Genomic DNA, 26724 nt, shown 5'->3' on the forward strand with positions numbered 1-26724 from the left:
TTCAGGAATATCTCCAGGGATTCCTTCAGGAATATCTCCAGGGATTCCCCCAGGGATATCTCCAGGGATTCCTTCAGGAATATCTCCAGGGAGTACTCCAGGAATATCTCCAGGGATTCCTTCAGGAATATCTCCAGGGATTCCGTCAGAAATACCTCCGTGAATCCTCAGGGAATCTCTCATAGAATTCCTCTGGAAATACTTCTGGGATTTCTTCAGGGAATCCCCTCTGGGAATTGATCAGCAAATCCGTCAGAGCATTTGCCAGGGAATTCCTCCGGGAATTCCTCTGTGAATTTCTCTGAGAATTCCTCTTGAAATTCCTCTGGGAATTTCTCAAAGATTCTGTCTGTGAATTCCTCAGAGAATTCCTTTGAGAAACCCTCTGCAAAACCCTCTGGGAATCCTTCTGTGAATTTTCCAGGGAATTCCTCTGAGAATCCCTCTGGGAATTCTTCTGGGAATCAATCCAGGAATTCCTTCTGGTAATTCCTTCAAGAATTCGTCTAGGAATTCCTCTGGGAAATCCTTTGGGAATTCCTCTTGGAATTCCTCTGGAAATTGCTCTGGAAATTCCTCTGGGATTTCCTCTAGTAATTCTGGGATTTCTTCAGGGAAACCCTCTGTGAATTGATCATAGAATCCGTCAGAGAATTTGTCAGGGAATTCCTTCGGGAATGCCTCTGGGGATTTCTCCCGGAATTCCTCTGAGAACTCCTCCGGGAATTTTTCTGTAAATTCCTCACGAAATTCTTCTGAATATTCCTCAGGACATCCCTCTGGGAATTTGTCAAAGAATCCTTCAGAGAACTCTTCAAGGAATTTCTCTGGGGATTCCTTTGAGAATTCCTCTGAGAATTTCTCTGGAAATTCCGTAGAAAAATCCCCAAGAAATTTTTCAGAGAATTCTTCCAGGAACTCCTCTGGGAATTCCTCTGGGAATTCCTCTGGGAATTTCTCTATGAATTCCTCTGGGAATTATTTTGAAAATTCCTCTGGGAATTCCTCTGAGAATTCCTCTGGGAATTCCTTAGGAAAATCCTCAAGGAATTTCTCAGCGAATTCCTCTGGGAATTCTTCCAGGAATTCCTCTGATAATTTCTCAGCGAATTCCTTACGAATTTTCTCTTGAAATTCCTTTGCAAATTCATCAGCACATTCCTCAGAAAATGCCTCAGCGAATTTTCCCGGGAATTTCTCAACGAATATCTCTGTGAATTTCTAAGGAAATTCCTTAGGAAATTCTTCAGGGAATTCCTCAGGAAATTCCTCTGGAAATTCCTCAGGGAATTTCTCTAAGAATTGCTCTGGGAATTTCTCTGAGAGTTCCTCTGTGAATTCCTTAGAAAATTCCTCTGGGAATTCCTCTGAGAGTTCCTCTGGAAGTTCCTCCGGGAATTCCTCTGTAAATTTCTCTGGGAATTCCTCAGGGAATCCCTCTGGGAATTTCTCTGAGAATTCCTTTGGGAATTCCTCTAAAAATTCCTCTGGGAATTCCTTGGAGATTCGGTCTGTGAATTCCTCAGGGAATACCTTTCCTCTAGGAATTCCTCCAGGAATTCCTCTGGTAATTCCTCCGAGAATTGCTCTAGTAATTCCTCCGGGACTTCCTCTGGGAATTTCTCCGGGAATTCCTCTGAGAACTCCTCCGGGAATTTTTCTGGAAATTCCTTAGGGAATCCGTCTGGCAATTCCTCAGCACATCCCTCTGGGAACTTGTCAGAGAATCCTTCAGAATTCCTCTGGGAATTCCTCTGAGAATTCCTCTGAGAATTCCACTGAGAATTCCTCTGAGAATTCCGTAGAAAAATCCACAAGTAATTTCTCAGAGAATTCCTCCGGGAACTCCTCCGGGAATTCCTCTGGAAATTTCTCTGGGAATATTTCTTGGAATTATTTTGGAAATTCCTCTGGGAATTTATCAGCGAATTCCTTACGAAATTTCTTTTGAGTTTCCTTGGGAAATTCATCAGAAAATTCCTCCGGGAATTCCTCAGCGAATTTCTCCGGGAATTTCTCAGCAAATTTCTCTGGGAATTCCTCAGTGAATTCCTCTGGGAATTTCTCAGGGAATTTCTCTGAGAATTGCTCTGGGAACTTCTCTGGGAGTTTCTCTGTGAATTCCTTAGAAATTTCCTCTGGGAATTCCTCTGAGAGTTCCTTTGGAAGTTCCTCTGGGAATTCCTCTGTGAATTTCTCTGGGAATTCCTCAGGGCATCCCTCTGGGGATTGCTCTGAGAATTCCTTTGGGAATTCCTCAAAAAAATCCTCTGGGAATACCTAGGAGATTCGGTCTGTGAATTCCTCAGGGAATTCCTTTGGGAAACCCTCTGCAGGACCCTCTGGGAATCCTTCAGGGATTCCTTCAGGAATTCCTCCGGGGATTCCTTCAGGAATACCTCTGGGGGTTCCTTCAGGAATGGCTCCGGGGATTCCTTCAGGAATACCTGCGGAGATTCCTTCAGGAATACCTCCGAAGATTTCTTCAGAAATAATTCCAGGGATTCCTTTAGGAATAAATCCCTTCAACATTTTTTGTTTCAATATTTTGTTAAATGTTTGTAATTAATGTCTTGTTTGCCATTTGCCTCATTTCCCACATTCACGTTCCGTCGTTTGCGTCAAAGAACGAGCCAATTGGATACCCGCAGAGTACCTACTGTTTCCTCACCAAGCCCCGTTTCAAAGGCTTCCATTACGGGGCCGGTCCAAATGGAAAATGGAAAACAAGCCACGTACTTTTGTCGCCAACTTCGTCCGTCAGCCTCATTTTCCTAAATGTGGCATAAATCTAAAGCCGTACCGGCGCGGCATGGCACGGCGGCTTGGTTGCCTTTCACGGCCCGTTCACTTGAAAGCCGTTTGTTTCTCTTCTCTTATGGTTCAGGCTACGTCGACGACGTCGTCCCATCGTAGACTGTGGAATCCCGGGAGCTCTTGATGGTGCTGCTGCTCTTTTGATGTGGCAGCAGCATCGCACAGGTACGGTATAATCCAGGATTCCGGAAAGCCATTTGATCGAGAGTTAGCGTTGCCGAGCACTCTCCAGAAGATGGAAATTAATAGCAACTGACTGGCTGGGTGGGTAGTTACCATGTGGTGTATGAGAGGTTACAATACGGTGGCATGGCACCGTTTGACCTTGCCACCGGGACAAGCAGTCGCAGTCTCCAGGCTTTTATGGGCTCACGTTTTCCGTTTGAGGCTGGCAAATATTTGCGCATTCGAAAAACGTATAACGAGGTGAAGGTGTTATATTATGCTGAAACACACATCTGTTCTGGCGGTCTGGTTTTATTTAATTCATGGTAATGGCTTCTTGTGTATGGAGAATACGAATGTTGGGCGAACGGAAAATATACAGTTTGGTGAGGACAAAAACTCACTCCTTCTCTCTCTTTTTTTTTGTCTGTCTCTCTTCAAATGATGAAAAAATAACTCTGAGCTGTCATGGCAATCTATTGCTTATGAAAGAGCATGGCCAGATATTCATGCTGTTTCCTTCCTAGTGACAAAAGCACCGAAACTGGAAAGAAGCACCCATTCAGTACACATTCCGACATACGAAATACCCGAGCAGGAGTTGGTAATGTGATCACTCGGGAAACACTTCAGGGCATTTCTCTGAAAGTGTCTCAGCTAAAACTCAAGGATTTTCTCAAGGAACCCTATAGAAATTCTTCGGGGAATACTCCTATGGGAATTCCTAAACGAATTCCACTGGTAATTCCTCTGGGAATCCCTTTGGGAATTCGTCTGGGAATCCCTCTGCGAATTCCTCTGGGAATCCCTCTGGAAATTCCTCTGGGAATGAATCCCTCTGGGAATTCCTCTGGGAATCCCTCTGGGAATTCCTCTGGGAATCCCTGTGGGAATTCCTCTGGGAATCCCTCTGGGAATCCCTCTGGGTATCCCTCTGGGTATCCCTCTGGGAATCCCTCTGGGAATCCCTCTGGGAATTTCTCTGGGAATCCCTCTGGGAATTCCTCTGGGAATCCCTCTGGGAATTTCTCTGGAAATCCCTCTGGAAATTCCTCTGGGAATTCCTCTGAAAAACCATCTGCAATTCTTGAGAATTCCATCTGGAATTCCTGGGAATTCCTCAGGGAGCCCCTCTGGGAATTCCTTAGGGTATCCATCAGGGTATTCTTTAGGGAAACCCTCTGTGAATTTCTCAAGGAAACCCTCTGGGAATTTCTCAAGGAAACCCTCTCAAAATTCCTCTTAGAATCCCTCTGGGAATTCTCAAGAAATCACCCTGGTAGTTTCTCGAGAAATTCCGCAAAGAATTCCTCTGTGAGTTCCTCAAAGAATTCCTCTTGGAATCCCTCTGAGAATTTTTCAGGGAATCATTCGGAGAACTCTTCAAGGGATCCCTCTGGGAATTCCTTAGGAAATATCTCTGGAAATTTCTCAAATTATTCTTCTGAGTTCCAGGAATTTCTCAAGGGTTTTCTAATTTGCCCCATTCCAGTCATTTCCCATTACTCGGACAGCTGGGTGTTCACCTCCTGTCTGTTCTTTGTTATTTTGTAATGCTGGAAAATGTCCTGCCCAGAGTCGAAGCCACAATCGGCAAGTAAGGAGGGCATCAGACCAGAAACTGGAAATCACAAAAAAGGAGAAACCCCCGGAGCGCATGAAACCGCATACACACGCACACACACTCGCACACACATTACGGACACGGAGGATGCACTCGAACAGGGGGAGATAAATTATTGTTGACATTTATGCTTCCGATAACTGGAGCATGGTTTTTGGAAGGTGGGGAGAGAGGGGGACCGTACCGTTTCTTAGTTTTTGGCTTGGGCGTCGAAAAGTCAGTCCGGTTTCATAGGCACGTACGAAAGGCTAGAAGTCATACACGGACGCAGAGGGCTAACGAATGTTCGATGTATTTGGTATAAGGCTTGTCGTCGTTTTGAAAAGCGTGCATGACCTGCGTGTTTCGGTTCCCTTCCCCAAATTGATGCAACTCAAAATTGGAGCTAACAAGCGTGTGCCTGGCTACTTCCTAGCTATCTAGCCAAGGGAAGGTCAAACTGGTGAAGGTTGTTCTGGTTGTTTTCCTCGTACGTGAAATTTGACTCCATTTCTCTGGTGTGGTTTACGATACGAGTTAAATTTTAGATACAAATTTATCACATGGGGGCCTGAGGGTGACCATCGTAGTAGTACGGTACGGTAGTACCAGTGGGTGAAGGAGGGGTTTTAATTGGTCTCATTTGGTCCGTATCGGAAAAGACCCCTTGGGCACACATAAAAGGAGTTCTTCATGGGGAGTTTCATAGATCACGTCACGTTTTTTGGAGGAGAGCATCTTCAGAAAAGCTCCATTCAAAACCTTTAGAGATTGAATGTCATCATTATGCTGGGGTAAAGAGAAACTAGTAAACGTGGCGTAATCCTCGAAAGTCTCCTATTGCATTGTCTACATTCTATGGTCTCTACCGTATGTGCACGTCACTAACCTGCATATCACTTCCGTTTTTCTTCCCATCTCGCCCCCTCACAGCCTCGCGTATTCGATATGAGATCACGAGCGGTAACATAGGCGGTGCCTTTGCAGTGAAAAATATGACGGGTGCCATCTACGTCGCTGGCGCCCTGGATTACGAGACGAGAAAGCGAGTAAGTATATATCGCCGCCCCATTATTATTGAGATCCCTTTTAATTAAACCAAGCTAGATGAAGCGATGAGCAGCAAAAGCAGGAAAAAAAAGAAAAATTATTACTGTGTTTCAGGCTATCATACGGAGCGGTGGTGGGTGTTCCGTTTGAATGAGTGAGAAATCAATACCGTAATTATATGTGATTGTTCATATGGATTACATTCGGATGAAATTGCCATGCGAACCGATAGGAATAATTATAATTATTAAATACTCATTAGTGTGTATATGTATGTTTTTTAGGGATTCACGTTTCAATCCCGATTTCAATCTTGATTGATTTAATTTGATTGTATAAATTATTGTCACAAAATATGTATTGAAGAAAATTGCAAAAAATGTGAAAAAATTGTTGCGTTTCTATATTGCAATTGAAATTTGTATGAGTTTTAAAATGGGAAAACGTACTATATTGCTTTTTTCACATATAGGTTTTGAGATTGTCTTAAAAAATGTAACTTCCCTGGTAACAACGATGCTGTACAAACGTTTTCTCAGCTATTTTAAAGCAGCCTTTATTTGAACAAAAGATGAGCGAAAGTGGTGCAATCCTTTTTTCAGCTCCTAAACATCTAATTTTGGTGATTTTATTCAATCTATTGATTTGAAGTGCATTGAAAGGCTGATTTAAGGCTTGATATGCACTGAATCAGTAATCAAAAAAAAAATATTTTGATTAAAAATAAAAATAAAACACTTTCGTCCTACATATTGCTTACCATTTGCAGCTTACTATTTCCAAAGATGTTTAGAAATGTATAAATTAATCTATGGAAAAGCTGGGAATTGAACTCGGACCTTCTGATTTAATTTGAACTAAGCCTGTATTGAAGCTGAAGAAGCTACGTGGACTCTACGAACACATTGTTTTGATCGGCTGTCGAAAAATTATTTGATTGAAGGTTGAACAACAGATGAATAATTCTGCATGTTGGTGTCTGTTTAAAAGCTGGTTACACTGATGAATAATATTCTATTCAATTTAATATTTAGTCATTCACGTAATGCTGATTAAAGAGGTTGAACAAGCCGCACTCCTGACCAATATTCTAGATATAGCTAGTATTGTGTTCTGCCACTGATACCATTAACCAACCAATGTTAAGCTAATACTCTTTTTTTTTCTTTTTTAGTTAGGGATTTTCTGCCGTAGGCATGTTCATCCCGACAAACTAATACTCTCACTGTTCAGAATTAATTGTTACTTGGGTAAGGATGACATAGTGAAGCCTAAAATATGCCGAAACGAATGATAAAATTCTAATGAATCTCAAGATAAGTTAGTGTGATTGAATTCAAAATGTGGATTGACGTGTGTTGAGCAGTGTTCTTATTTATGTGACTTGTTGTTGGGGTTCTCTCGGCAGCTCCTTCTGAGATTCCTTTGGTTGTTCCATACGGGACTCCCTCAGGAATTTCTTCATGAAAACATTCTGAGATTCACCCCGGGTATTCTTCCTGAGAATTCTCCAGGAATTTCTTCCACGATGCCTCAGGGATTATTTCCGGGAGGTCTCCGGAAACTTTTTTCGAGTTTCTTTTAGAAATTTCTTACGAGATTTCTCCAGAAATTCTACCTGGGACTCTTCTAGGTGCTATGTTTAGGAGTCCTTTCATTCAGGATTCCTCCAGGTACTTTTTCAGAGATTTCTCCAGGTACTTTTTCAGAGATTTCTCCAGAGATTCCTTCCGGAATTTATTCAATAATTCCTTTTGAGATTCTTCCGGATGTTGCAGGATTCCTCGTTCCGAGATTTCTCCAAGATTTCGTTCCGAGATTCTTCAAGGAATTCGTTCTGGGATTCCCACCGTAATTCCTTCAAAGATTTCTCCTTCTAAGAATTCTCCAAGAGTTCGGGATTCCTTCAAGAGTTTCAGGATTCCTCCACGAGTTCTGGGATACCTCCAGAAATGTCTTCCAGTGAGCCCTAGAAGGAATTTCTGGAAAGTTACCAGAAATCGCTCCTTTAAAAAGCTCAGATGAAGAAAAAAGAACTCCCTGAGAAGTCCCTAAAGGAACTTCTGAAGGAATGTGAGAAGGAACTTATTAAGGAATCCTAGTCGATCTCCGAATGAAAATCTGCAGAAATCCTGACAGGATCTTAAGAGAAACATGTGGAAGAATCCGGAAGGATCTCCTGCAGAAATTTCAAAAATTTTAATCATAAAAAAGGAAAAAAAAATAGAATTTCCAGAATAGTACAGAAATGTCTTCTGGGCTTTTTCCAGGAATTATTCATAAGATCCATCCCGAAAATATTTTCGGGATTATTCCTGGAACTTCTTCCGGGAATTCTCCAGGACCTCTTCGTAGAATTCTTGAAGGAGTTCCCTCATGGGTCTCTCCCATAGTTGGATTGGATTTTCTCCTGAGATTACCCGAAATTTCTACTAAGAAGGTTTCTTGCAGTTAATCCCGGATTTCTTTGGGAATACTTTCCAGGATTCCTTTAGGAATTCGTTCCGGACTTCCATTTGAGATTCCTCCAGGGACTAGGAGTTCCTTCTGGAGTTTCTCTAGGAATTCGCTCTGGATGTTGTTAGGGTTTTCTAACTGAATTCCTGTGGGAGTTTTTTTATGGAATATTTATGGGAGAATCCCTGTCAGGATTCTGGGAGAATCCCTGTCAGGATTCTGGGAGAATCCCTGTCAGGATTCTGGGAGAATCCCTGTCAGGATTCTGGGAGAATCCCTGTCAGGATTCTGGGAGAATCCCTGTCAGGATTCTGGGAGAATCCCTGTCAGGATTCTGGGAGAATCCCTGTCAGAATTCTGGGAGAATTCCTGTCAGAATTCTGGGAGAATCCCTCCCAGGATTCTGGGAGAATCCCTCCCAGGATTCTGGGAGAATCCCTCCCAGGATTCTGGGAGAATCCCTTCCAGGATTCTGGGAGAATCCCTCCCAGGATTCTGGGAGAATCCCTCCCAGGATTCTGGGAGAATCCCTCCCAGGATTCTGGGAGAATCCCTCCCAGGATTCTGGGAGAATCCCTCCCAGGATTCTGGGAGAATCCCTCTAAGGATTCTGGGAGAATCCCTCCCAGGATTCTGGGAGAATCCCTTCTAGGATTCTGGGAGAATCCCGCCCAGGATTATGAGAGAATCCCTCCCAGAAGTCTGGGAGAATCCCTCCCAGAAGTCTGGGAGAATTCCTCTCAGGGTTCTGGAAGAATTCCTCCCAGAATTCTGGGAGAATTCCTCCCTGGATTCTGGGAGAAACCCCTCCCAGGATTCTGGGAGAATCCCTGTCAGGATTCTGGAAGAATCCATGTCAGGGTTTTGGAAGAATCCCTGCCAGGATTCTGGGATAATCCCTCTCAGGTTTCTGGGATAATCCCTCTCAGGGTTCTGGGATAATCCCTCTCAGGATTCTGGGAGAATTCTTCCCAGGATTCTGGGAGAATCCCTTCCAGGATTCTGGGAGAATCCCTCCCAGGATTCTGGGAAAATCCCTCCCAGGATTCTGGGAGAACCCCTCCCAGGATTCTGGGAGAATCCCTTCCAGGATTCTGGGAGAATCCCTCCCAGGATTCTGGGAGAATCCCTCCCAGGATTCTGGGAGAATCCCTCCCAGGATTCTGGGAGAATCCCTCCCAGGATTCTGGGAGAATCCCTCCCAGGATTCTGGGAGAATCCCTCCCAGGATTCTGGGAGAATCCCTCCCAGGATTCTGGGAGAATCCCTCCCAGGATTCTGGGAGAATCCCTCCCAGGATTCTGGGAGAATCCCTCCCAGGATTCTGGGAGAATCCCTCCCAGGATTCTGGGAGAATCCCTCCCAGGATTCTGGGAGAATCCCTCCCAGGATTCTGGGAGAATCCCTCCCAGGATTCTGGGAGAATCCCTCCCAGGATTCTGGGAGAATCCCTCCCAGGATTCTGGGAGAATCCCTCCCAGGATTCTGGGAGAATCCCTCCCAGGATTCTGGGAGAATCCCTCCCAGGATTCTGGGAGAATCCCTCCCAGGATTCTGGGAGAATCCCTCCCAGGATTCTGGGAGAATCCCTCCCAGGATTCTGGGAGAATCCCTCCCAGGATTCTGGGAAAATCCCTCCCAGGATTCTGGGAGAACCCCTCCCAGGATTCTGGGAGAACCCCTCCCAGGATTCTGGGAGAATCCCTTCCAGGATTCTGGGAGAATCCCTCCCAGGATTCTGGGAAAATCCCTCCCAGGATTCTGGGAGAATCCCTTCCAGGATTCTGGGAGAATCCCTCCCAGGATTCTGGGAGAATCCCTCCCAGGATTCTGGGAGAATCCCTCCCAGGATTCTGGGAGAATCCCTCCCAGGATTCTGGGAGAATCCCTCCCAGGATTCTGGGAGAATCCCTCCCAGGATTCTGGGAGAATCCCTCCCAGGATTCTGGGAGAATCCCTCCCAGGATTCTGGGAGAATCCCTCCCAGGATTCTGGGAGAATCCCTCCCAGGATTCTGGGAGAATTCCTCCCAGGATTCTGGGAGAATCCCTCCCAAGATTCTGGGAGAATCCCTCCCAGGATTCTGGGAGAATCCCTCCCAGGATTCTGGGAGAATCCCTCCCAGGATTCTGGGAGAATCCCTCCCAGGATTCTGGGAGAATCCCTCCCAGGATTCTGGGAGAATCCCTCCCAGGATTCTGGGAGAATCCCTCCCAGGATTCTGGGAGAATCCCTCCCAGGAATCTGGGAGAATCCCTCCCAGGATTCTGGGAGAATCCCTCTAAGGATTCTGGGAGAATCCCTCCCAGGATTCTGGGAGAATCCCTCTAAGGATTCTGGGAGAATCCCTCCCAGGATTCTGGGAGAATCCCTTCTAGGATTCTGGGAGAATCCCGCCCAGGATTATGAGAGAATCCCTCCCAGAAGTCTGGGAGAATCCCTCCCAGAAGTCTGGGAGAATTCCTCTCAGGGTTCTGGAAGAATTCCTCCCAGAATTCTGGGAGAATTCCTCCCTGGATTCTGGGAGAAACCCCTCCCAGGATTCTGGGAGAATCCCTGTCAGGATTCTGGAAGAATCCATGTCAGGGTTTTGGAAGAATCCCTGCCAGGATTCTGGGATAATCCCTCTCAGGTTTCTGGGATAATCCCTCTCAGGGTTCTGGGATAATCCCTCTCAGGATTCTGGGAGAATTCTTCCCAGGATTCTGGGAGAATCCCTCCCAGGATTCTGGGAGAATCCCTTCCAGCTTTCTGGGAGAATCCCTCCCAGGCAGAGATGCCAGATTTTTTTTACCAAAAATCTGTATCGATACAGATTTTTCTGTATCGCCGTATTTGAGGGTATAGCAGACACCAAGAGTACTATATTTCAATAGAAATTAACAAAAATGTACTACTTTTTGACAGTTTTAAATTTTCGCGCATTTATTTTTCCAACACATGTGTGAAAATGTACAAATTTTCATAATTGTTTTGAAGTTTAAGCAGCATTTTATAAAGCTTCCATAAAGTTTATTGAAAATAACTTCAAATTCTATGCTCTCTGGAGAAATCTGTATCACATTTAAAAAATCTGTATTTTTCTGTACTCTGTATCTTATCTGTATAGAAGGTCAAAAATCTGTATATGTAATAAAGAAAAATCTGTATATTTGGCATCTCTGCTCACAATATACAAATTCATGCAATGGCAGGTAAAGAAAGCCCTTCAATTAATAACTGTGGATATGCTCAAGGACCACTAAGTTGAAGCGAGGCAGACCAAGTCCCAGAGGGGACGTAGAGCCACAAAGAAGAAGAAGATAAGGGAAAAATGGGAATATTTGTGTTTGGGACTTCATTGATAACCTAGTACATCCTGAACACCATGAAATTTGGAAAAACGACATAATTGACATACCAGTTTTTCCTAAAGTTGAACTTGGATGTGCGTTACGTTAATATGTATTCATTCAGCCTTTATCAAGAACGTAAAAAAAAGTGTTTTATATTCTGGGATGTTTTAGGTGTTCGAAACTGTCCTATAGTTGAGGCCTTCAAATCTACAAGAATAATTTCATGTATTTTATTCACAAATTATAGCATTGCATAACTTACTGAGGTCCGTGAAACTCTTAACATCTACACTGTTCATTATAGACACTATAGAGATATTCCAGATCAGCCAAACTATCTTGGAATTCAGAACTTCAGGTCTATACTCGTAACAGTAGCTATATCTGTTATACTGAGTAACGTTGCATAATCAACCGCAGTTACTGGAGCAATCTGGAGTCCAAACTGTTCTATAATGAAGTCCTTCAAAACTACAAGAAGAACTTTATGTATTTTCGTCATACATAATAGTATTGCATAATCTGCTGGAATCCGAAAAGCTCTTGAAATCTCGAATGTCATTTAGAGACACTACAAGGATATTCCAGTTGAGCCAAACTACTGTGGAGTTCCGGACTTCAGGTCTACACTCGTAATAATAGGCATATCTCCTATATTGAGTAAGTTGCATGTTTATTCGTGGTGACTGGACCAATCTGAAGTGTGTTTTAACCATAAATAATAGTATTGCATAATCTTCTGAAATCCGTGAAGCTCTTGAAATCTCAAATGTCATTTAGAGACACTATGGGAATGTTCCAGGTCAGCAGATAGTTTATCTTTGAGTTCAGAACTTCAAGTCTACATTCGTAACATCAGCTATATTTGACATATTGAGTAACGTTTAATAATCAATCGCGATGACTGGACCAACCTGTTAATAGTGTAGCCTACTATATATTATTACAAACCTTTGGGACCTTGAGGGTCGTCCAAACTATCCTGAAGATTAGATCAGTAACAGTAGTTTTTCTCACAATGAACTTTACACTGTAATCTGTAATCCCTTGGCATCATCATCTCATCTCATCTTCTTGGCGTAACGTCCTCACTGGGACAAAGCCTGCTTCTCAGCTTAGTGTTTAATGAGCACTTCCACAGTTTTTAACTGAGAGCTTCCTCTGCCAATGACCATTTTGCATGTGTATATCGTGTGGCAGGCACGAAGATACTCTATGCCCAAGGAAGTCAAGGAAATTTCCTTTACGGAAAGATCCTGGACCGACCGGGAATCGAACCCGTCACCCTCAGCATGGTCATGCTGAATACCCGTGCGTTTACCGCCTCGGCTATATGGGCCCTCGGCTATGTATAATCCCTTGGCATATCATGAGTCATTTCAATATAGTTTTGAGATGTTCCAGATCAACAACACTACACCGGAGACCACAGCTTCAGGTCTTGTGATAATAGCTCTTGCCACTACGTTACGTAGTATTACATAATCCACTGTACTTACCAAAGTAGTTGAAGAGAGAATAAACGTTGTTATATACTTTTGGGATATCATGGGCTTCCTTACTGTTATGAAGCTTAGTTGATAAAAACAACTGTAACTTTCAGAAGACTTACTGGACATAATAGATTACAAATCGTAGTTTTTAATGAAATAAGTTACTGAACTTACCCGTGAACTTTAGGATCTAAGCTCAAGAACAGTTTGGATGACCTAAGATATCCCGACTGATCTTATATTGTCTATTAACCTTTCAGAAGACTTACAGGACATGATAGATTACAAATCGTTGCTTGTATAATGAAACAAGTTACCATTACACATGTAGATTTTGGGATTCAAACTCAAGAATAGTTTGGATGACCTAGGATAACCAAAAAAAAATTCTGCATAATATTCTACCGTTTATGCTGTTAACCACCAAAACTAGAGAAAAACGTAGAAAAAATTCCATAATAATGCTTGGGAAAATTCCGTATGTATGTTTTAAATCACTGGGGTACATTCATTAAAATGGATAGATTTGAGCATACAGGTTTTAATTCTACTGGTAGTAGCACGCAAAAAGCCTTCATCATTGTGAGCCTGACATTTTAAAATACCTGTGTTCCTAATCTCTTTGTCAAAAGTTAATAAATCTTGTTGTCTAAGGATTTCAAATGTTGTCCAGCTACATATGTTGCTTACTAACCACATTACGTCCCTGTAAAATTTACTCTTTTTCTCACACGCTGCCACTACCAAACACAGTACGAGCTTCGTCTAGCCGCATCAGATAACCTGAAGGAAAACTACACCACCGTCGTCATTCACGTCAAGGACGTTAACGATAACCCACCGGTGTTCGGCCGGCCAACGTACCAAGCGCAGATCACCGAGGAGGATGATCGGAATCTGCCCAAACGCATCCTGCAGGTCCAATAGATTCAGCTATATGATTCACTGTTAACATGTTGCTCGTTTTGCATGTGTTTTATTTTATTTTTTCTTTGTTTTTCTTCTCATTACTGTTTCCTGCGTGTTTGTGTCTAGTCCCTTATAGTAGTTATTGTTTACATACTACAACACCTAGCTTTCATTTCCGTTTGTTTATTCCACATTTCAAAAGATTCATCGGGTTTATCACTCAGCTGATTTTGTACTTAGCAGCATGAAATTTCCAGTTGATTATTTCTATTATTATGTTCTAGCCCCGAACGGCATCATGTCGAACAGCCTAAAAGTTTATCAATGTGTGCATTATAAATCGATCCACAAATCTAAGGATCTCTGGTAAAAAGGATTTGGATGTAATAAGTACATCTTGGAGGATGGAGAGAACAAGCTACCAAAAAGTCGAACGGGTTCCGTTTTATACTTGAAATCAATAATTTATCAATTGTATCCGTAATTGTGATACCGCTTATAGTTGGACATATTTCAAGTTTACATTGACTCCATCAAATGACTGGGCATCTGATATGTCTTGACAGTTGAGACAACATCTCTATTCATCAGAAAATCATGGTACATGACTTTATCATCATCATCAACGACTCTTCGCGAACTTATATCAAAAGATATCGCAATCTCAGAATCGTTTCTAGAGTGCAAGGAAATCGATTTGCCTCAAAACTCGCCGCATTTATTGTCGTCGAACAAGCTCTATATTAATCAAATTATCACTTTCTTCTCTTCCCCCCTCGCAATCGGCGTGCCTCGTTCTTCACCCAAAATGATCGTCATCAACCCGGACCAACCACCGCCCGCCCCCTCCAGTACAATTTAACGTTGGTGGCTTCCGATAGTCTGAACGAAGGCAAAACGATTATCGTAATCAACGTCAAGGACGTGAACGATATGCCGCCGGTTTTCCCGCAGCAGCTGTACGAACGTACCATGGACGAGGAGCTGGATGTTCCCTTTCGCATCATGCAGGTCTGGTGTTCTGGTGATCTGGTTGGGTCCTTCTGGTCGCTTTTCCAGCGTAGCGCTGGTTGCTCTTTTCGGTGGATTAACTCCTCGTTCGTGTGTCCGCTGCTTGATTGCGCGTACATTATTTCCCACTAATGTTGTAGATTTTGCGGTCACAGTGGTGGCGGTTATGGTGGTTGTATATCGGTGTCTCCTCGTTGCTAACCCCTCTTTCTATCTCTCTCTCGTAACTCGTAACTAACATCTGGCTCCACCACGGCACTAGCTGGAGCTGGCAGTAGTCGCGAAGTGGACTACGATTGCACTCGTGTTTAATCCTTGGTGTTAATCCGTACCAGCAGCAGCGTTTTCCAAGCCTAATGGATTGAGTGATTCGGTAAATATTTCATCTGTACAGCTTTGCAAACTAACGCCCTAGTATACGGAAACAGTTCATGTAATTAACAATTTATGCTCGGTGAGACGTGCCAGCTGTGTATTTGCCTGTATGGAGGAAGTGCTTTTGCCGGGTGGACGTGAAACGAAGTACTGCGTGTATCAACCAACAGAGCTAGGTAATTAGAAATGTATGTATTCATTTTCGAATAAGCACTTCGCAGATCAATCGATTACGTGTAAGTATGTTCTGGATTCCGAAATCACGTTGTCAGTTTGATTGATGAGATTAGTCATAGTTATCTAAAAAATACATCTCGTTTTAATGGGAATGAAATCAATGATTTTGATGTGATAAGGTCGTTTTAATGTCAAAGGAATCTGCTAATCAAAAACACATTTTAAAACCGTGACAATGATTCCAGAAACGGCTCCATAACATATCCTTATACCCCAGGTATATACTGCAGGCATCTATTGATGAGGACTTTTAGTCGTTGAGTGTTCTCCACTGATACACACTACGTTTCACTGGCATACAGCAGCATAGATTACACGTTTGAGTTGATAATTCGGATTTTAGTGCGCGAATAATCTGGTTGTTTTTCCATACACTTGTAATACATACTTCTTGATCCGTGTCAATTTTGGTGTCACCATCGGCCGCTTTTTGGCTACCACGATATTCGAAGCTTTCCGCATTCTCCACTGATTGCCCAGTTACCGTAAAGCTGAAGGGTTTACCGTGTTTACATTCAACGATTTGGTCTTGTTGACGTTGATGGTAAGACCTGCCACTGAGGAGCGATTGGCCAGATCATCGAGCTTGCTCTGCATATCAGAACGCCGTTGAGCTAGGAGAGCAATGTCATCAGCTAATTCGAAGTCATTTAGGTGCTCCATAGTAATGGGTTGCCACAGTAATCCACGATTTGGTTCACGGTCAATCGCACCAACCAGAATCTCGTCGATTACGATGAGGAACAGTTGCGGTGATAGTATACATCCTTGCCTCATTCCAGCAACGACCCGGATGGGATCGGACAAAACACCGTTGTGCAGTACTCTGCACGTAAATGCCCTGTACTATGCTTCAATGAGGCCGATGATTTTCTCAGGGACACCCTTGCGCCTGAGGGCTTCCCATATGTTTCCGTGGTTGAAACGGTCGAAAGCTTTTTCGTAATCAATGAACACTAGGTAGAGAGACTACGGGGTCAGCTTTGAGCATCTCAGCTGATATACGATCGACTCTTGGGACCCTGTTCGATTTCATGCTACGGGTAATGCGTCGAACACTTGGCGGATCATGCCGAAGTGTTGTTGTCGTGGCCGACACATGAAAAAGGTTTCCAAAAAGCTCGAACCAGCGTTTCAACTCAGCCGGGTCGGTCAGTAACTGTCCAGACGTGTCTTTCACGGGCATAGTAGCATTCATCTTAGTCCCACTAAGGTGACGTGAAACATCGTAGAGGAAACGAATGTCGCCGGTCTTTGCGGTTTTCTCGCCTTCATCGGATAAGGACTCCGCCCACGCTCTTCTGTCCCGTCTACTACATGAACGTTTCACTTCCTTCTCGACAGCCGAAGAGCGCTGACAGGCTACGGCTTTGGCTCCTCGTGTTTTCGCTCGCTCTATCGCGTCTTTGGCGTTCCTTCGCTCTAGTATTGAGCAAATCTGGCTGAGACATCGATTTTTGTGAATCGATTCGAATCGGATCAGCATCGGGGAACATCGAATGCTTTGAATCGATGTTTTCACATCGATTCGATATTATAAAATATTACAAAACTATAAAATAATTCGTTTGCTTGTATGTTTTATTTGTCTAAATAAATTCAATATAAAAATTTGAGATTGCACATACAACACATTGCGAATCTGATTCAAAAATGGATATAATGTTGAGATAATGCATTCTGGAAAAAAAATAATATTTTTAAATCGAAAGAAACATCCTGAGATCCTGAGATTTCTCATAGAGCACTGGGATAAATTCCCGCAGACTGCTGAGGGAAATTCCACCAGAATCTTTAAAAAGACTTCTTAAGAATTGTGAAAGGGGCTCCTCTTGAATTATGAGAGAGATTTTTTCAGAATGCTGAAAATACACCAGAAACCTGAGCGACTTCATCTAGAAAAGAAAGCAAGACTCTTGCGGTAGGGTAGGAATTCTCCCTGAATTTTATTAACCCTTATGTGTCCGACAGGGTACCCGGGTACCCAGCGCCCATTTAAAAAGCACGGTGTAGAAAAAAGCAAAAAGTTTGTCGGACACATAACGGTTAAGGATTCCCCAAGAAACTTAAAAGAAATGACCCCGTATCCTGAAAAGGATAGTTAAGAACCCTAAGAAGGATTACTCCAGAATCCTGAGAAAGGTTCCCTCAAAATACTGGGCGAGATTGCCAAAGAAACCTGAGATATACTCTCGCGGAATTCTGGTAGATAGGACCCCATAATCTTGAGAAGAATTCCCCCAGAATCCTTTTAAGTTTTCTCCCAGAATTCCCAAAATATCCTGGGTGGAATCCATTAGAATGCTGAGAATAATTCTGCCAGAATCCCGAAAGGTATTCCTCAGAATTCTACAAGTGATTCCCCAGCAACTTTAGAGAGATCATAAGAGGAGTAATTCGAGATGCTTGAGAAAAATATATCTAGATAACTAAGAGAGATTTTTTCGAAAATCTGATAAGGATTTTCCCTGGAAGGGATTACGAAACTTCTAATGACTTCACTAGCATCTTGAGAAGGATTATCTGGAATTCTGAGAGGTATTCTCACATAAAATAAAAAATTAGCGCAGATTCCTGAAAGACATTTCCCTAGAATCTTTGAAAGGACTCTCCTAAACTTCTGAAAGGGATTATCCCAGAACTCTGAGAGTGATTCCTCTAGAATTCTTTAAACTAAAGGGTGAGTCGATAATTATTGTGCCATTTTCAAACTAACGTAACTTTTTTCCTACTTCACCAAAATCAACCAAATTTTGCACAGTTTCTCCTTATAGTCTATTGTTTACATATAATGAATTGAGCAGTTATCAGTGAGATTTTGGTCTACATAGAATAAATTTAGTTAACAGTTCTAAAAAAGATGTTGTACAATCTCATGCTAAAATCAACAATCATGGTATCGTGCCTTGGAACAATTAATGATTATACATTATCGGATCATCTTAATGTTCGTCAATAGGTTTCACGAATAATTGTCAGTGAAACATAAGCTTGGAGCTGGGTGGAAATCAGACACGATGCGCATAAACAAACCAGAGAGCTTTAATTATTTGTTTCAAGTGGAGCCTGAACATGTCCACATGGAGGGCGTTAATTGAAAATGTCGTGAATTTCACTAAAACGCATCCTAAATTTAAACCTATACCAAAAAGTTGAAATACAAACATATACTAAACTACTGTAAAAAATTGGTTTCATTTCGTTAACTGTAGACAATTTGCGAATCAGTTGAAGGTAGGGTGGCACAATAATTAACGACTCACCCTTTATTACAACAGAATCTTAAGATAATTTTCCCATAAAGAGTACTGTCAGGGGTTTTCCTTGATTACTAAGATAGATTCTCCAGGAATCCGGCAAGGGATTTCTGGGAGCAACTATTCCAGAACACAGAAAACAAAACTCTACTGGAATTCTCGTAGAATGCTGAGAAGTATTTCTTCCGAACCCTAAGAGGAATCACAAAATCTATGTGAGGGATTTTCCAAAATCCAAATATCTATAGAATTCTGCCCAAAATCTCGTGAGAGATTCTTTAATAAATAATAATTGTGAAAAAAGTGCCATAGAATCTTGAAAAATATAGCCCAGAATGCCAAGGATTTCTCCAGAAGCATGAGACAAGTTTTTCAGAATCTTGAGAGAAATTTCCCTGGAATCCTGACCGGGATTACCCCAGAATGCCGAATTTTCAAAGAATATGGGGAAGAGTACCCGCAGAATACTCAGTGATATTCCCCCAAAATTTTAAAGGATCAAACGCCGAATCCTGAGAAGGATTCTAGTGATCCTGCGTGGGATTTCCTCAGAGTCCTAGGAAATATTGCCCCAGAATTCTGAGAGGAATTTCGCCACAATTCTGAGAATGCTGAGTATAATTCTCAAGAAGTCTGAGAGGAGTTGCTGATAATGCTGAGAATGATTTCCTCAGAATTCTGAGTGGGATCCTAAGTGAGGGTCTTCCAAAACCCTTAGAGGAATCAGTCCAGATCATCCAGGAATCTCTTATAATCCTGAAAGGGATTTCACCCTTGGTAGGCAGCCTTGACAGGGAATACCTCAAAATCCTGAAATGAATTCCCCTAGAATTCTGATAGGTATTCCCATATAATACTGTTGAAAAAAAATCCTCCAGGTTTTTTTTTTTTAAAGAGACTCTTCCATAATTCTGAGGATTACTCTAAAATTCTGTGAGACATTCCTTCAAAATGCTGAAAATTATCACACCAGCATCCTAAGAGACCATATCCCAGAAAAGAGAGAAAAACTTTTCCAATAAGACTTCTCCCTGAATTCTATTAGGGTTTCCCTAGAATTCTGGGAGAGATTACTCCAGTTTTCTTAAACGGTTGTTCTCAAAATCTTAAGAGGAATTCTTCTGGAATCCTGGGGATTCCCGAGATGGATTCTCCTGGAATCCTGTGATGGATTCTCCTGGAATCCTGTGATGGATTCCCTCAGAATCCTGTGATCGATTCCTTCAGAATCCTGTGATGGATTCCCTCAGAATCCCGAGAGAAGTTTTTCCTCGGGATTCTCCCAGAATGCTTAGACGGATATTCCTAGAGCTCGCTGACGGATTCTTCCAGAATCCTGAGAGGGATTCTCCTAGAATCCTGAGAAAAATTCTCCTGCAGTATTGGAAGACAACCTATTAGAACCCCCTGAGATTGGCCCATAACCTTGAGAGGGTTCCTAAGACTTCCACATTATTAAGAAACATTTATCTAGAATCCTGAGAGGGATTCATTTCGGAATCGTTCTGAAAAAAAAAGAAATTTAATATTTTTGAATCGAAAGAAAAATCGAATGTAAAAAATCGATTTAGTCCATTTCGTTGGGCTTCAACATCGATTCAAAAAATCGAATAGTCGGAACAAAAACATCGATGTTGCGAACATCGATTCAACATTGCCCAACGCTATCGCTCCTCTATCTTCCTACAGGTGTCATCTATGATCCCATTGCTTGCTCTGGGTGCATAGCTCACCAAAATAATTCTCACCGGTGGCGATGAAAGCGTTCTTGATGGCACTCTATTGATCTTCTACGCTTTCTTCCAAAATATCAACAGCACGGTTCTCCAGCTTCTCGATGAAGGACCTTTTCACCGCAGCGTCTTCCAGTCGGCGTGTGTTGAACCGGCGCGCGATTCTCTCCTGGTGTTGATGGATCCTGTCGATGCGTAGCCGGATCTCGTCGATTAGGAGATGATGGTCGGAAGCAATTTCGGAACTGCGTTTGTTCCGCACATCAAGAAGTACTGTTCTTTAGATCTGTTTGTGAAAAAATGATCAAACATTATAAACCAACTGCGTTGATCAATTATATCCATTGAAATCTTGAATTTGCCTGGCACACAGTCATGAAATAAATCTTTCCAACAATTGTGCCAGAAACATTGTTAAATGTCTCAGAGTTTTTACTTGAAGATGATTATCGTAAAAGTGCTAGACACCTGGCTATGAACTAGAATGATTCCTTACATTTCCGATATTTAAAAGTTAGCAAAATATTTATAGAGGTCATCCAAATATTACTTAATTGGAAGGGGGTTCAAGAATATGCATCAAGTATAAACCTGCACCGAAGGGACGACAACATTTTTCGTCTTTAATGAAGCTTACCTTTGCAAAGGTAGCAGTATCAGTTTAAAGCTATAGGAAGCTCTTGAAGATTATCAACGATAGATGCCCATAAAAACATCCGAAATAAGAAGCTGCAAATGCTTCCACCAAGCAGCTTGTTGCTGAGCCGCTAAACGGAGCATCGGCCATCTCCTGCGCAGTCCGATCTCCGACACCAATTTCACTTATCACAGCACAATAAAACTTAATTAACGTCCCGCTAATCTGACGTTATGTTCTTTAGAAGATTTTACATTTTCTTCGATTTTCCCGCAGTATTCTCGGCGCAGCAGGAGGGCTTCCTTCCCGGCAAGATCTGGACAAGCAAAGAAAATAAAAAGAACACCCAGCATTGTGCGGACTGCTGCTGATTGGTATCTCCGATTTTTATGAACACCACCTCAACCCACCATGAACCTCCGCCGTCGCGTGGCCTCGTTCAGTCCCATACTTCAGCCCGAGGTTTCATTGTTCACCACCAGCACGCTTTGCTCACTTCTGGTCGTCGCCATTTAATGGTGCAATCGCGCTCTTTTGCTGGTAAGGTCCGTTTCTCGGAAGCCCGGACCAAACAAGATTGGGGAAGTTGTACCGAATGAGCTCTTCTGTTTTATATTTTTGTTTAAATAAACCTCTCCTTGCTGAACTGTAACGAGAACAAGCATAGATTTTGACATATTTTTTGCTTCATTTTCAAACTAATAAACTGCGAAATTTTTCTTCAAGTAATCGCTTCTACGATCTTATGTTGCGCTGTGTTTGCAATTATCTCACTACCACCTTTCAATGTTTTTTTAACAAAACATTCTAAAAAACTTTCAATATTCTTCGAACATTGTATAAATTTTTATACTTTACTGAATATCGTCTATCAATGTTATCTTCTAAAAAACGAGATAGCTCAATTTGCTGCTGTTTTTCAACACTCTCCCCATCCATTTTCAATTTTGATTTCCGGCCGTGTCGTTTCTGCCCGAGACCTACCAGCAAAAACATAAAGAACATTATCAATTTAATTCCAATTCTCGTGGCCCCGTTCTGTAATCTGTTTCGCAGAAGGACAACAACGACTGATGGGATACGGTGGGTTGGGAAAGCACTACAGTGTATGTGCAGTGATGGTGCCTGGCTACAAGTAACAAGTACAAGATGAAATCTCTTGATCGTTTAGAAAGGACGATGACGATGACGACGACAACGACAGCAAGAAAAAAGCCGCTCTCTGGTTCTTGAATTACGATTAAGGTTGTTGAAACGGTACATTTTGGGTTTCGGGTCCAGCTATAAGCCGAACCCATCATTCTGCGGAAACAACGGTGACCGGCTGGCTGTGCAAAACGAACAAAAGCGGACTTCCGCCTGCTTGAGCCAGCATAATCCAATGGATCCTAATTGAGCAATAAACGCGGGCAGACAACGACATGAGTCAATGTTCCATGATGGGGAAAGTCAACGTTACATCATACTTGGGGCGGAAAAGTTTTCGATTGCAGGCCTCGGACATTTGATGGAAACTGTTGTTGAACATTTTTAAATCACTCAAGTGTTTTATGATTTGCTATTCACTTATACGCTATAAACTTTCTTAGAATTTGTATGTAATTCTTCAATAAACTTATATATTTTTCCAGTGAATTTCTTCAGGAATTTTTATTGGACACCTAATTTTTCCCAAAGTTTACATTTAAAATTTTGGAAATCTCCAAAAATATTTTCTCAAAGTTCCAATACATTAATTCATTTGATTTTCTTGTATGAGTGCCACTATTATTGCATTGGATTTCACGGGCATTCCAGAGAAGATCAGTGAGTGGCGTTCCAGTGTTTCTTGTTCGTATTTCTGGGAGTTTCAGGGGCGTCCTAGGTGACTTTTTGAAGTTTCAGGTTCGTATGGTAGGGTTTCACAGAAGTGGAGCCAAGGGAGGCGTTTTTTTCCAATTTGGGCAAAAGGCGGAAGGGGGTTTAACACCCAAACTTCCCACCTCCCTCCACCTTGTGCAGGGGCTTGGTTTCAGGAACCTGCTAGAGACGTTCCAGAATATTCAAAAGGTTTCACCAGCGTTATAGGAGTTTTGGGGGGTTTCAAGAGCGTTTCATGTGCGTTCTAGAGGGCTTGAAGGAAGTTCAAGAGCGTTCCTTTGGGTTTCAGAGGCATACTGCTAATGTTCCATGGGTGCTCTAGGAGGTTGCAAGGGTGTTCTAGAGAATTTTTGAGAGTTTCAAGAGCGTACCAGAGAATCTAAGGAGGTTTCAGGAGGAATTTATGGATTTTCATAGGCGTTCCATGTGATTTCAAGGGTTTTCAGGAACGTTCCAAATGTTATCAGGTTCGCATCTGGGGTGTTTCGAGCTTTTCCAGGATATTCCATGGTGTTTTATAGGGTTCCATGGGGGTTCAGAGGTGTTCCGACACCTCCCGAAACGCCTTACTGTTTGAAAGCCCTTCGAAACCCCCTCTGAAACTCCCTTGAAATCCCTATAAGAACTGCTTCAACAATGCTTAAACATCCCTGAACCTCACTGAAAGATTCAAAAACCCTCCGGAAACCATTTCTAATAACACCCCCTGAAACCGCCCCGAAACTCCCCCAAACCATGCGGAACATCTCTGAAAGGCATTGAAACTCTTTTCAAATCCTATTGAAGCCCCCGACAACTCCTCAGAATACATCTTAAATCTCCCAAACCCCTCAGAAACCCACCGAAACGTATTGAATAATTTCCTCTGAAATAACCCTGGAACCTCATTGAAACAACTTCCGCACCCCATAACCCTACTGATGCTAGCTATCACTAATCGTGGTAATTAAGTTCTTTATAGGGAACTGCACTGTTTTGATTTTGTATGGGATTTTGACGTTTCTTGGCCTTGTTGTTTACAAAATTTCTGTAAGAGTGAAAAACAAGGAGAGTATTTCATGCAGTGCCCTATTCCAGGATGCTTTTGTTGACCTAAATATTTGAAAATTTCCCAACAGCTAACTAGTCGCTCTTTAAAGCTTCAGTATGCTTGGGATAAAGACGTACATTGGGCACGTGCTCTTGAACGTTCCCGAGCTCATATTGATAACGACTCAAATTTAGAAATGTTTTAGAGGCCTTCAAATATTTCTAAGCTAATTATAACATTACACAGCAAATAATTTTGTAATATCCAGGCGCGTAATTTCTGGTGATGTATTCATTTTCGAACGTAATCTCACTCGGTTACATCGTTTTCCAACAATTATCACACTCACCATGCACACCCTAGTTGGCACCGGAAAGTATCAACAAACCCATTCCAGCAGATACCTAGAAGCAGTATCAACATTTATCACCTTTCTTCTAACTCGGAGAAATAGCTGAGTGGTAAGGGATATGCCTCACAATCAACGGATCAGTGTACGAATCCATGCCAATATTTTACTTATGTATATATGTTTCATCTTAAGTTCCGGTTCTAGCGATTGCTAGACCCACTCTCAAGCTGCGGCGGCTAATTTGTTGCATGAAAATGATGTAATTGTTTACATAACTTTTACGACGCGACTGATGTGCCGCGAAAATGGTGTGATATCACAAGATTTTTTTTTGCTGTGTATAACATAACCTGCTGGCACACCGTAACAAAATCTCTTATTAATTACCAGTTCTACAAGATAATCCCGTTGCTTCGTGTGGTTCCCGTTTTATGCCCGGTTGGCGTCAAGTCAATGTTCAAGTGTCTGATCCCAGTTCCTGTTCATCTGATGGTCACTTATCGAATATCAAATCCTGTAGCTGTTCGTCAAGCATTAGGCTTACGACCCTGGCCGGCATTCATTACTGTTGGTCGAGCCTGCTGTCCTGCCCTATTTCCATTCCTTTCCATCAACGTGTTTCCATCCAACGATCAACCGTCGGTCTCGTGAAGTAGATCAAGCTCGCTGTCCTGCCTGGTCACTGATTACATCCACCCAGTCGTTACCTGCCAAAAATCAAGCCCTGTCCAATCACTTCGATCCCCTCTATCCGGAGTTACCTGTACGGCGTTCGGTGAGTCCGCCTACCATCTTCCGGTATTCGGGTTATGGAGGATCACCACTCTGGAATCTCTATATAAATAATGATTTGGGTTTTCCTAAATGGATTCAGTTTATTAATTAAATGGATTTCTAGGTTGCTAAACGAGGACGGTCAGGCGGAGGTTCAGAGGTCTTTCATGGAAGTTTTGAGAGAGGGGGAGGTTTTAAAGAAGCTTTAAAAACATTCCAGGGCGTTTCAACCCGACAAGATGGGAAAAACAAAATTATTACAAGTTGCGTTATTTTGTTACAATAATTGTTATAACAAGGTTTGTTATAAAACATGTACCGTAAGTAGTTAAAATAACACAAATTCTAACAAAACTCGTTCCAATGAAAACAAAAGTATAACAAGTTGAGATATAATCATAACAAGATTATATCAAAATTTGTTACAAATTTTGTTATGAATCTCTTGGCTCGAGTGACCAAAATAACAAAAAAAATATCAATCTTTTTCGCGACAACACAAAAAATCTTATAAATTTTGAATTAATTTTGTTTTGAAAAATACAACAAAGAAAGCAATAAAGATGTTACGAAATTATGTTATTTGCATAATATAACAAGCAATTATATTATAATACATAATAAAACAAGTGTTCTTATACATCTGTTTGAATAAATTAAACAAGTTTTGTTATAATTTAGTTACTCAAAATAATAACAAATGTTAACATATTTTCGTTATGGATATTCACCTGGAAAAATCCTTTTAAGAGAATCATATCAACTATTGTTATTTCTAACAACAGTTGTCATAATTTTGTAATGGTCTTGTTATGTGCTTCTGGTGGCTTCTGCGATGCGTAAACTTTGCAGCCTCCCGTGGTATGGTAGTCCGAAGCACCTTCTTCCCCCACAAAGATATCCACAAAGCCACCTGGAGATCACCCGACCATCAAACAGAAAACCAAATCAACCACGTTCTAATCGACGGTAATTTCTTCTCGGATATAACCAACGTCCGCACATACCGCAGTGCGAATATAGATTCGGATCACTACTTAGTCGCTGTATGCATGCGCTCAAAACTTTCGACAGTTATCACCACGCGTCGAAGTCGAACGCCGCGGCTCAACATCGAGCAACTTCGTAACGTAGAAGTGGCTCAAGACTACGCGCAGCAGTTGGCAGTGGCCCTACCAACGGAAGAGCAGCTTGGCGCAGCTACACTTGAAGATGGCTGGAGGGACATCAGATCCGCCATAGGTAGTACCTCGGCTACAGCACTAGGCTTTGCGACTCCGAATCACAGAAACGACTGGTACGGCGGCGAATGTGAACAGTTGAAAAACGAGAAGAATGCAGCATGGGCGAGAATGCTGCAACACCGTACGAGAGCGAATGAGGCACGTTACAAACAGGCGCGGAACAGGCAGAACTCAGTCTTCCGGATGAAGAAGCGCCAGCAGGAAGAACGAGATCGCGAAGCGATGGAAGAGCTGTACCGTGCTAAGGACACACGAAAGTTCTACGAGAAGCTGAACCGCTCGCGCAGAGGCTTTGTGCCACAAGCCGACATGTGCCGAGATAATCACGGGAATATTCTCACGAGCGAGCGTGAGGTGGTCGAGAGGTGGCGCAGCATTACGATGA

General features: G+C 42.3%; 1 protein-coding gene across 1 annotated transcript in view; it reads left to right on the forward strand.

Moving 5' to 3' along the window:
- The window catches only part of LOC109419321 (neural-cadherin), a 132651-nt gene that overhangs the window by 24264 nt on the left and 81663 nt on the right, over nt 1-26724 (forward strand). Inside the window, exons 3-4 of the mRNA XM_019693557.3 lie at nt 5519-5634; nt 13674-13838. Of these exons, the coding sequence (XP_019549102.1) occupies nt 5519-5634; nt 13674-13838 (281 nt within the window). The remainder of the gene's footprint in view (nt 1-5518; nt 5635-13673; nt 13839-26724) is intronic.

Source organism: Aedes albopictus, chromosome 2 (genome assembly GCF_035046485.1).
Source record: "Aedes albopictus strain Foshan chromosome 2, AalbF5, whole genome shotgun sequence".
Lineage (NCBI taxonomy): Eukaryota > Metazoa > Arthropoda > Insecta > Diptera > Culicidae > Aedes > Aedes albopictus.